The 12,716-nt window shown below is 39.3% G+C and overlaps 1 protein-coding gene across 1 annotated transcript in view; it reads left to right on the top strand.

Moving 5' to 3' along the window:
- The window catches only part of LOC102847825 (epidermal growth factor receptor-like), a 91,202-nt gene that overhangs the window by 46,656 nt on the left and 31,830 nt on the right, over positions 1–12,716 (top strand). Inside the window, exons 17-18 of the mRNA XM_006900195.1 lie at positions 804–926; positions 1,483–1,581. Coding sequence (XP_006900257.1) covers positions 804–926; positions 1,483–1,581 — 222 coding nt within the window. The remainder of the gene's footprint in view (positions 1–803; positions 927–1,482; positions 1,582–12,716) is intronic.

Consider the following 12,716-nt stretch of genomic DNA (forward strand, 5'->3'; position numbering starts at 1 on the left):
CATTCATTTGTTGATGGGCATTTAGGTTGTTTCCATCTCCTTGAACATTTCTTCATGTGCTTGTTGGCCATCTGAATGTCTTCCTTGGTGAACTCTTGTATTTTTTATATGAACTTATGTTAATATGCTTTCGTAACTATTAGGGAAAATCAAAAGCAATCTTGTAATGTCCAATAGTAAGTGATTGGTCATATTTGTATTATAATCCAATTAAAAGGACCCCTAGTAGTGCATTGGTTAAAGAGCTCAGCTGCCTACCAAAAGGTCAGCAGTCCAAACTCACCAGTCCCTCTGCAGGAGGAAAATGTAGCTGTCAATTTTTATAAGGATTTACACGTGAGAAACATACTAAGCAGGTCTGCTTGACCTTAGGGGATCACCACGAGTCAGAATTTACTTGCTAGAGTGGGATTTTTGTTTGGTTCTCCAATAAAATACGAATGTTTTTAGGGTAGATTTTTTTGTTTGTTTTTGTTTTTAAGGTAGATTTTATACAATGGTTACAAACAAAGATAAATAGAGGTAAGACTGTTTAAATAGACTGGTATCTGTGGATATGCATATCCATAAAAGATAGACTGGGAATCTGTATTTGTTGTGTTCCTTTGGTTGAAGTAACAGATGATAATCACTTTTTTGGAAATTGCCATTATCCACACAAAAGGCTGTTCCTTTTTCAGCTGTTTATAATTGGTGTGTTCCTTGGTACCACTATTTACTTGAGCTAGCCATTAACCAGCTAACTCCCAGCTACCCTGCCTGTCCTGAGACAACATTACATGTCTTCTCATTCTCATCCATAGCTTGTGGAACCATTGACACCCAGTGGAGAAGCTCCCAATCAAGCTCTCTTGAGGATTTTAAAGGAAACAGAATTTAAGAAGCTCAAAGTGCTGGGCTCTGGAGCATTTGGCACTGTGTACAAGGTAAGGCCACCCTAGCAGCCCACCACATGCTTCACTGTTCATGTGGATGAGCCCAGACAAGCATCATTGTGATATTTTTCTCCACTGTCTACTCTTTTGTCACTAAGGGAGCTCTAGAGGGTCCTATAATCCTTAGGAAGTTGTGCGGCTAACCCAAAGGCTGTGTCTCTCTGGCAGTTCCAGTCAACCAAAAACTCCATAGGAGACAGGTGGACAATCCCCTCCCATGAGATCTTCAGTCTGAAACCTGCTGGAGCATCACCTATGGTTCAGTTCTGACTCCATGGCAATGGCCTGACTGATCAAGTTTTACAGTTAGAACAAGCTTAGGATTTCTGTCTCCATGACTTCAGAGATTCAGAGTGCCACAGCTGCTGAATTGCCAGAATTCCTGTGACCACTGGCTCCTCTGTGCAAAGCTGTGGTTCCTCTGCCCTTTTTGATCTCTTTTCCTCTGTCCTGATTGATCATTTGTGCTACTAAACAGGTGGAGCCGGCTCACAAGGCATCTGTGGCCTGAATATTGCCATTAATGTTACCCTTCTCTTCTTCACAGGGACTCTGGATCCCAGAAGGAGAGAAAGTGAAAATTCCTGTGGCTATCAAGGAGTTAAGAGAAGCCACGTCTCCAAAAGCCAACAAAGAGATTCTAGATGTGAGTGTCTGTGCTTTTGAATTTCTTTATCCCTGCATGTAAGAGTCACTTTTTCTGAGCAGACCTGGTAGAACGCTGCCCTGTTAGAGACATCTTCCTACAGGGTGTTTGAAATGTTCAGGTTTTGTGTCTCTTTTCCTGTAGCCATCATTGGTAATATCTGTTCTAGCTTTGGTGTAGTGATAAAATTTTTGCCAAGTCTTTGTCTTCTAGAAAAGACTTACTCGAGAGGGACAGGAACTGAGAGTTGCAAGCACACACTGCTTGTCAGTATCTGTACTAGATGCTTTCCAGACTGATGCTGGAAAGACTCTGACAAACCCATGGGACAGGTGTTAAGCTCAATATTTATGAAAAGAAGAAAATGAGGCAGAGTAAAACTGTCTTCACTAAAGTTGTGTTCATTTCCTTCTGCCAAGTTATCTTACCATCTTCTCATGTCTAAACAAGACAGACTTTGAAACAGTTTTTTATAGTTGTTCAGGATGGTTGGTAAAAATGGTTTGCTGTGAGCTACTGATGCAACAATTTGTAGTTTGAACCCATTTGACATCAATGCAGAAAAAGACCTGATATTCTGCTTCTGAGAAGAGTACAACCAAAAACCCTCCAGGGCAGTTCTACTCTGTAACGCATGGGGTTACCATGAGTCAGAATCTACTCAATGACAGTAGGTTTGGTTTTCTACTTATTGTTTTAGAATATCCAGCATCCACTTTATTAACTATTCTAATTTCTGTGTTGTGTAATATCAAGGTGATTTTGTTATTGTCTTTTTTTATGAGCAGTGCTTTATAGATTAAGTCTTTAGAATATTCACAAGATTACTCTTAATGTTTGCACTCAATCCAACAGAACTTTCTTTGCTTTCTCTGAATCCTCATTCAGTAAGATAAGGCTCTGCCTCTTAAGAAGGGCCTCTTAAGAAGGGCCTCTTAAGAGGGGCCCTCCTGAAGTTTGACAGCAATCCTCCAACGAGATGCTCAGCAAGATTCAAAGGACAAATTTTTGGGGTGTCAGGCCTCATAGGCAATTTGACCTCTGTCTACATCAGGCTTATGAACCCTGATGTTCTTTCCCTAAGACAGAGTCAATAAAAGAGGCAATGAATTAGAGAAACAGAGTCAAATAAGAAGAAAAGTTTTTCTTGCCTTAGAAATCTAGAGAAATTAGTTGATCTTATAGCCAAGAAGACAAAGGCCAGATGGTAATATTCTACCTCATATGATTTTTAACTAGTAGGAGGAAAACATAATAAACAACATTAAAATGGATCTTGAGACATGAGGAAATTCCCAGTTACAAAATTATATATTTCACAGTTTAGTAGTTATTTTTTTCTGAGAAGCTCTTTTCTATATTGTAAAAGATAAAATTCCAGTATAAGTACTTTAAATTGAAAATGTGTTGTCTTGTGTATTGTTGAGTTAGAACCGACCCATAGCTCATCCTCCAGTGGGTTTTTAGAGACAGCTAATGCATGGGAGGAGATTGCCTATGCTTCTTTCGTGAGCAGCTGATGACTTCAAACCACGTGTCTTGGAGATTGCAGGGCAGCTTTTTGCCACTAGACCACCAGAGCTGCCTATTATATTAATATAATGCATTAGAAAATATCATATTTTAAAAAAAAGAAAATATCGTATTGATAATATACTCACCAAGAAACATTATCTCTCATTTTTATGGCTTTGCAAATTCATACCAGGTCCTATTAGTAGTTTACCTCCTGTTAACATCATCACAATAAAAGTGGTCACGTAATTTATGAAGTCTTTTCACTTAGCTCCTGTTGGTTCTGAGTTATAGCATCCCTCCATTGTCTTCCAAAGCTGTAAATCACAACAATAGGAGATTACTGTATTTGCATTACTGGATATGCGTCGTCTTTGGGGTAGCAGGGAACTTCATTACGGACTTTGCCCCGAGAAAGATATGTGTGTGTAGCTAGATATATATATATATATACATACACACACACCCATATGTGAGTGTGTGTTTGTGTTTGTGTGTGTGTATCCCAATTCATTCTTATCGCTTAAAGGCATTTGAAAAATCCCATCAAATAGTGTTAAAATGCGAAACCTTCAAATATTTATAATGCTGTATAAAGAGCTTTGTGATGTATTCTAAGACAGTGTTTAGAGCTTTGAGGACAGAGCAGAGAGAGCTTTATGGAATGGGATGGCATGGGATGGGATGGGATGGGATGGGATGGGATGGGATGGGATGGGATAGGACAGGGATGTATGTGTGAGGTGAGGATAAGGCTGAAAGACAAAAGTAGTAAAAACTTAAAGAGTGCTTCTCCCAGAGCTCATCTCTTGTCTCATACTCGCTCCCACTTTCCTTTTCTCACTCCATTATTTTATTTCCTTCCCTTCCCATGTTTCTTCATTCTGTTCACCTTTTGTCTCCCCTAATATCAAATACTGTGGCTCTTGACAGTGAGCTCTAAGGCTTTTACATTTGCTTTTCCCAAGGCTCAGTCTGCTCAGCACAGACATGGTTCTCATGGCAAAGGTAATGTGCAGGTGCGAGAGAGCCCCTGAAGGAAGGGTCCAAGCACCTTGAGGTGGTTTCTGCTAAAGAAGGCCAAACCTAGGCACTAAATGGCAAATTAATCCAGTGACAGGACAACTTGTGCCACTGACCAGACTTTGATGTGTACTTGTGAATATCCCCAGAACCTTGATTTTGTTTACTCATCCTGAACTTTCTTTTGTAATTCCTGTTTTACATTGCTGTTATTGGTTTGTTGTTAGCTGCTGTCAAATGTCCTCAACGCATGGTGACTGCACACACCACAGGAGATGCTTTCCTGCACCAGCCCTGTTAGTTACAATCTATGGTGTTCTCAGTGAGTAGTGAGTAAATTATCATGCTCCTAACCAAAAAGTCAACAGCCATTCTGAAATGGGCAATTTTCTCTTGTAAAAAAGTTTAGCCTCAAAAACTTGGTGGACGGCCGACATGAGACAGAGCTGACTTGAGAGCAGTAGGATGCCATTGAGAAATTTTCAGAATTTGATCAGCAGACCTTTTCTCTTAAGCATCTTAGACCAGAAGCTCCACTGAAACCTGTTCAATATCATAGCAACAGCAAAGTCTCCACTGACAGCTTGGGTGTTGGCTGTTCATGAAATTCTTTGTCCAGTAATCCAGCTTGAGTCTCTCACATGGAAGATGAGAATCCTTCCACTACACCAGCAATGTCTCAGATTAGTGTTTTAGTCTTTGGTAGTAATACTCAGCTAACCAAAAGATTGACAGTTCAGATCCACCCTATGACTCTTGTGTATTACACCCAATCATCCCTTCCCTGAAGATTAGAGCCTAGGAAACCCTATGGAGCAATTTTGCTGTCACATGGGGTAGTTAGGAGTTAGACTCAACCTGGCAACAAACACCACCCACAAAGCTTAAACATTTCAGCAGACACTGATTCTTCATTCTGGCTGTTAGAAATCCACTTCTCCTTAAAAAGTTTTAATATAGGAGGCTGAGGGTGAGGAAGAGGGGCTGAAATCATGAGGTTGAAAATTTTGATGAGCAGAAGAAAGAGGTGAAGGAATTGAGAACGATCCAGTGGGAACCTGAAAGGACCGGATAGTAGTGGGCATAGAACAATGATAATTGGTTTTATAAAATATTGTGTATGGGAAGGATCACATGAAACACAATGTGAATGAAGGAATACGTGAAACACAACATATATGAAAAACAGTATATGCGAAGTTTCCATTAAAACCATTATAAAATAATAAAAAACAAGTTGTAACGTCAAGTGGAAGCCCTCTCCCCAATTCATAACATGTAATGGATATGTCTGGCAAACAAGAAGAAAGAAGCAAATGTCAGATCATTAACTAGAACAAAACACTAGATCTTTGGGGCCACCAAAGCTTCAGTAACCCACTGTGATATGACTCAGACAATAGCCACCCATGTCTTTGAGTGTGATTGCTGGAAGCCCTGCCCGGCTTGGGTGGGTAGATCAGAAGGTTGTTGTGGAATTCCGAGCATACTTGGTGTGGGGCACTGTGTACCTTGAATAATTCCAAGATAAACAGCTGACAACAAAGCTCACTTGAATTTCTGTGCACACTAAAAGGGCCAACCAAACAGCCTTTGCTTTGTGCCCCAGGAGGTGGCGGGGAAGGGATGACCCAGTTCTGTTGGTCTGTGAGCTTTTAATGGGGATCTGGCAGCATACCCATGCCCCACACTCTTTTCACCAGCGCCTTAGTCCCCATTCCAGGTCAACTCCTGGCCACTCCACCACAGATGGGCTGCTCACACTGCTCAGGCCTGTACACTTTTCCGTCTTTGATAATTAATACAGTGTGCTTCCAGACCTCTAGCAGATCTTGAGAAAATAGGACCAGCCTGAGGATTTCTTTGGTGTTATACAGCTTTCCAGACACGGGCGAGAGACATGGTTTGTGCTTTTCTGGCAATCTCATGGCCTATTAATTTTTCCATATACTTTCCAGTTCAAATTTAGGGAAGGCAATGGAAAGAAAAGCTAAAGCAAATTTATAGATGTGCTGTGGGTGTGTTGTAAAGCCTGAAGCCTTATGGTCTCCTGGTAACCAGACACTCAACAGAATACATTTACTTTTACCTCCAACCACGTCTTAAAGCTCAGAGAGACTACTTGGAACAGATTAATATGATCATGGAGATGCCACTGGCCCTGAGATTAGGGAAACCACCTGGAGCATCGCCTCACTTCTGACAGAGAAGTCAGGAGGCATCTCAGATACATCCTTGCCTGCACTGGGCCTCAGTTTCCTCTTTTGGAAAATGATGACATCAGTCCGAATGAAATTTCTGGCTATTCCCAATACTAATTTGTTAAAAATAAGGTCTTTTCTGAAATGCAAAGGTGTTTTAAATTTTTACTTTTATATAAATGTTGCTATTTATCTCTGAGTTGAAACCTCTAGGCTGACCCTCTAAGGCAGTAAATCTCCTGGGAGAAAATGGCTTGTCTGAACTGCTGGTAAATTCATACTGAATGCCTTTGTGTTGGAGTACAACTCCTTACCACTAAAGCACCAGAACACCCTTTTATACGAAAAAGATAATGAAAAGCTTAGTACATAACCTTTCACATACTAAAAGTACATAAGCATTCAATATCTATTTATTGCTATAACTTTAATATTGACTGATTTAATAATACTAAATATGCAAGAAAAGAAATATAGATTCTGCTTGATAATGAAAACTAAGTACTCAGGAAGTCATCCAAATAAAACTTAGGTAATGAGTATTTAGAAGTCCCCTGGTGGTCAGCCATCGGTGGATTTGAACTGATGCCTCTACTCTTCTTTGTAAAAAAAAAAGGTTCAGAAATGGTTAGAAGAGAGCTCACTTGACTATTAAACAAAAAATTGGCAATGCAAATTATCATGAATCGCCTCAAAAGAAAAGGCTGGTGATCTGCTTCTGAAATAACAGCCACTGAAAATCCTATGGAACTTGGTTTTACTCTGAGACAGATGAGGGGAGCAGGCATTGATTCAGAGTCAACTTGATGGCAACTGATGTGTTGCTGTTGTCGTTAGGAGGAGCCCTATTGGTACAGTTGTGAAGTGCTGGGCTGTTAACCAAAAGGTCAGGAAAAAGATAAGGCATTCTGCTTCCATATAGATTCCTACCTTGGAAACCCTCTGGGACAGTTCTCCTCGACCTATAAGATCACCAGGAGTCAAAGTTAACTCAAAATAAATAGATTTGGGTTTGAATTTTAGTTGTTATTATACCATTGAGTCAAGTCTGACTCACGGAGACCATATGTACAAAAGATCCAAGCCAAGTTCCACAGAGTGCTCACAAATGTTGCCCACTGTGGCAGCCTCTGTGTCAATCCAGCTTCTTAAAGATTTTTCTCTTTTTGATTGAATCCCTACTTCACCAAGCATAATGGCTTTTCCCACTAACTAGTCTCTTCTAATAACATGCCGAAAGCACATGAAATAAACCTCACCACTTCCCTTTTTAAGCTACCAGTCTTCCAAGACAGATTTTTGGGTTGGGTTTTTCTGTGTGGTTTTTTTTTTTTTTTTCATTTTTCCTGCAGTCTAAGTAGTGAGTATTCTTTGTTTATACGATAATTCAATGACATCTGTTCTTTTCTGATCTTTTTTATTTATAGTTTAGGATTTTATCTTTTTTTTTTAATTTTTTAATGTATATGGCAATTGAAAATACCATCACTTAGAACAGGCTCATCTTAGTCCTCAAAGTGAAATTTTTGGTTTTGAACATTTTAAAGAAGTCTTTTGCAGCAGATATGCCCAATATAATATGGCATTTGATTTCTTGATTGATGCTTTTATGGACATTATGCATCCAATTAAATAAAATCTTTGACAAACTCAGTCTTCTTTCTTCTTATTTAAATATTGCTTATTGAACTAGTTGTGAAGCTCTTTGTTTTCTTTATAGTTAAGCATAATTCATACTGAAGGCTATTTTTTTATGTGTGTTTCAAGTGTTCTTCATTTTTAGCAAGTGAGGTTGTTTCATTTGCATATTACATGTTGCTAATGATTCGTCCTCCAATCATGATGTCGTCTTCATCTTCCTGGAGTCCACCTTCTCAGATTATTTTTTTCCCAGCCTGCATATTGAATAAATGTGATGACAGAATTCAACCCTGACACATACTTTTCTAATTTTCAACCATACAGTATCATTTTGTTCTCTTTTAACAACTGCCTTGGTCAGTGACCAGGTTCAACATGAGCACAATTAAGTGTTCTGGAATTTCCATTCTATGCAATTTTACCCATAATTTGTTGGGAGCCATTCAAATGGATGCCTTTTTGTAATCAGTGAAGCAGAGCTAAACATTTTTCTGATACTCTATGCTTTCAGCCACGATCCATCTGATAACAGTAATTTCTTTAATTTCTGACAGTTCTCTGTTGATGTGCTGCTGTAACTGCTTTCAGATTATCCTTGATAAAATTTTACTCACAAGTGATGCTAATGTTTTAGTAATTTCCACATTCCATTGGATGTTCTTTCTTTCAATGGGCATAATTACAGTTTTCTTCCAGTTGGTTGGCCATGTACCTGTCTTTGAGATTTCTTGGCATGAAAGAGTGAATCCTTTTCCCATTGCATCCTTTTCTTGAAGCATCTCAGTTGGTAAGTAATCTTTGAATTCCTGTAGCCATATTTTTCATCAGAACCATCATTATAGCGTGGGCTGTGTTCTTCACTATCATTGACTCTTGATCATACACGTCTTTTTTAGAGTAATCAGCCAATTCTTATTTGTACAGTAGTGTATATTCCTTCTATCCTTTCTTAATCCTTTCTTTCATAGTTCATTTTTTGTCTGTGTTGTTGTTCCCAGTGCTCTTGGAACTGAGCAATCCTGTAGACAGTGCTGCCTAATCCTGTGTTGTTTTCCGGGCTTCTGCTTGAACCTGTTGTTGCACCTACTGTGTCAGCCCGAATTGTTTTATTCATAGAATCTTTCCATTTTACAACTTGGGGTGTAAATTCTTTCTTCAATTCTATGTTCTTCCCTTCTGTTTTTCTAATTCCAGATCTCTGCACATTGGCGTTCGTAATAACATTTTATGATCTTGAGCTACCTGTTGAAATCTTTGGCTCAACTTTTTTAGTTCATTATTTCTTTTCTTTGCTTTAGCTACTTTAAGTAGCTCAGCTCAGATGACCTAATGATAAGGAATTGCACTACCAGCCCAGTTTCAAATTCACTGCCTATTCCGTGGGAGAAAGGAGCAATCCTACAGCCCCTGAAAACCCACAGGAAGCAAGTTGGTTCCAACTTGGTGGCAAAGAGTGAGTGAGTAACTTTATATTCAAGAATGAATTTCAGAGTCTTTTCTTATGTCCATTTGATGCCCCCTACCCTCAGTCTTTTTAAGGACCTTTCACTTTTTTCCTATCTTTTTAATGACCTGATGTCATCCCAGAACTCATCTGAGCTTCAGTCATTGATTTTCAGTGAGTCAAACCTTTTCTTGTAATAGTCTGTAACTTCATACTGAATTGATTCAAAGTGTACATCACTTCTCATAGATTTGTTTTATCTTCAGCTTCAATTTTAACTTGCATATGAGCAACTGATAATCTGTTCTCCAGTTATGTAGTGATAAAGAATTTCTCTATCCTCTCTTTCCAGTAAGTTCTCTGTATTTTTCCATCTGACTAGGATCATGTGGATAGTAAACCTTTATGTTGTTGAAAAGAGGTATTTCCAATGACTAAGCTGTTGGAGCTCTGTCTCTCATACTTTCAACATGTTGCCCAGAGGGACTAGTCTCTGGAGAAGGAAATCCTACTTGTAAGTGTAGAAGGCAGCACGGAAGAGGAAGACCCTGAATGAGACTGATTGGCACAGTGACTGGAGCAATGAGGGCAGATGTATCAGTGAGATTGGCTCAGGATAGGGCAGGGTTCAGGGCTATTGTGCATAAGGTCACTATGAATCTCAGACAACTTGATGTCACTTCAAGCCTGTTGGTCTTAAAACATTCTATCATGTTATCTTTGGCACAGGTTCTTCCATCAAAGCCATATTTTCCAACTATTAATCCTTCTTAGATTTACACAGTGACTGTAACAATGCGCACAAGTATAACAGAGATAATGAGGATGACACAGAATAGAGCAGGGTTCAGAACCATTGTTCATAGTGTCACTGAGTTTTAGTTGACTTGATGTCACTTAACAATTCTTCTAATTTTCTAATGTCAGTATTACAAATACTAGTAATTATCAATGTGTACTGCATCAATTTCAGATTGCAGAAGTTTATATAACTCTTCAGCTTCTTCCTCTTTGGCACTAGTGGTTGGATAATAAATTTAAAACTTGAATTCATTGATTACCTTGTAGTGAAATTTCAGAGGCTATAAAGCCCAAGAGAGGAGATTTGTATTTTGTTTTGCGTATAGGCATATGGAAGGGAGTTCTGGTGGCTTAGTGGTAAGAAACTGTGCTGCAATCCCGAAGGCACGTGGTTCAAATCCATCAGCTGCTCCATGAAAGAAGGATGGGCTGTCTCCTCTTGTGCATTAACTGCCTCTGAAAACCCTCCAGAGGGTCAGCTGTCAGTCAGTTCCAACTTGATGGTACACAGAAACAATAGGCATATGACAGCATTGTACTTCAGGCTGGATCTTTTTGATGAATGTGATACTGTTCTTCAGTTTGTAGTAATAGTAGACCATATTATTTTCCAGTTCAAAATAGCTAATATCAGTTTATTTCAGGTCACTGATGATGGGATATTGATCTTCAAACATTCCATTTCACTTTTATAACTTTTCATTCTCCTATAAGGGAGCCCTGGCAGCCTAATCTGTAAAGAGTTGCACTGCTAACCCAAAAGCCATGTCTCTCTTGTGGTTCAAATTCACCACTGGCTCCAAGGGAGAAAGATGGAAATTCTCCTAGGTGATTTACAGCTGTGGAATTTCACTGGAGGGCTAGTCCAACCTCACGGCAATGACTGAATTTTCCTAGGATCTTACTTCATACATTCCATGTTGTTATTATTAATGACAATAATAATTTGGTCAAGTTGTTGGGAGAGGCTGTTTCTGGGAGAGTGACGTTATTCTTAGAAAGGTGGCAGGATGGCAGAAGAGAGGAAGATCCTCAACCAGATGGATTGACAAAGGGCTTTAACATGTCAGAGATGATGAGAATGGCAGAGGTTAGTCTAGGATTCAGGTTTGTTACTCATAGAGTTGCTATGAGTTGTATGCAATGACTCCTGTAAACAACAGTGATTATAAATGAATGTTTATACTGTTTCTTCTCATTTGAGTCATAGCACATCAGCAAATGAAGTTTCAAATCTAGTCTCATCATTAAGTCTGATTCTGCATTGAGGAAGCAACTCTTACACATATTTGCTGGAGCCTTCCAACCTAAGGAGCTGGTATTCCTGCCCTTTACCAGGCCACTGCTATTGATAAAATTTTCATTGACAAAATTTTTTATGAATAGATTACCAGGTTCTGTATCTTAATTCGTTATGGTCTGGAAGCTCCACTGGAACTTGCCCACCAGGCATGACTCTGATGGTATTTGAAATATTGCTGGCATAGCTTTTAGCATCACAGCAACACACAAGCTAACAAAGTAAGAGAAACTAACAGACAAGAGGTAGCTTTTGTCTCTTTTGTTAAACATATATTTTAAAGCTATTGATGTTTATTTGCTTATTTTTGTTTTGTGTTGTTCTTGTTAATGGAAATGGCTTGGTTTTTTTATTTTCTGAATCTCTAAGTTTAACTTATTTCAGGGCAGTTCACACTTGATAATTTTGAAGCAAATACATGCCTAGCTCTGGATTAGACACTTCTGGAATAGCCAAAGAAGAAAAGATCACCACTCCCCACCTCAAAGAGCCTACTGCACTTGGTGAAGTAACAAGTACACATGTGAGGTTAGGGAAACAGGATTTGAGGTGATGTGTAAGCAGTGGTGGCCCGTGTGATTTAGTTACTATAGCAGATCAACTGTACAAGATCAGGTCTTCTGCCAGGAGCCAAGAAAGCCTCAAAGAGTTTAGTGGCAGGTGGGGGGGAGGGGGGAGAATCATATTTTTTTAAATCACATAAATGTAAGTCATGTGGTTCCTCAGCTCATATGCTTGTTCCAGCAAGGGTTGACTGTTCTACCCTCAACACCACCTCATTCAGCAGACCAGTGAAGACAAAATATATTGAGTATACATTTCTGATAATTTCATGGGACATTGATGCTGCTACCTTGAAGAAAAAGGAGCTAGACACTCTAAAAGTGAAAGATAGGGGGACTAGGGAACCCCTAGGACTATTCTGAGGCTGAGAAAGGCTTAGAAAGGGTAGAAAGTAAAAGTATGTTTTAAACAAAACCTCACCTCCACTGGGAGGAGTCAGAAAGCCAGAGGGCAGAGGTAGAGTTTAGGGAGGAGAGATCAGAGCAGATAGTATCTCTGGCTATCTCAAGAACTGTAAGAAGGAGAAGATGCTGTAATCATTTATGTGTTTAACAATCTATCTCTCCTCTATTTGTCTTCAATAAACTTACCTACCTACTTACCTTTCCTTGTGTGTGTGTGTGTGTGTGTGTGTGTGTGTGTGTGT

This window comes from Elephantulus edwardii, unplaced genomic scaffold (assembly GCF_000299155.1).
Source record: "Elephantulus edwardii isolate Elephantulus edwardi_28Jun2011 unplaced genomic scaffold, EleEdw1.0 scaffold00276, whole genome shotgun sequence".
NCBI classification, from domain to species: domain Eukaryota; kingdom Metazoa; phylum Chordata; class Mammalia; order Macroscelidea; family Macroscelididae; genus Elephantulus; species Elephantulus edwardii.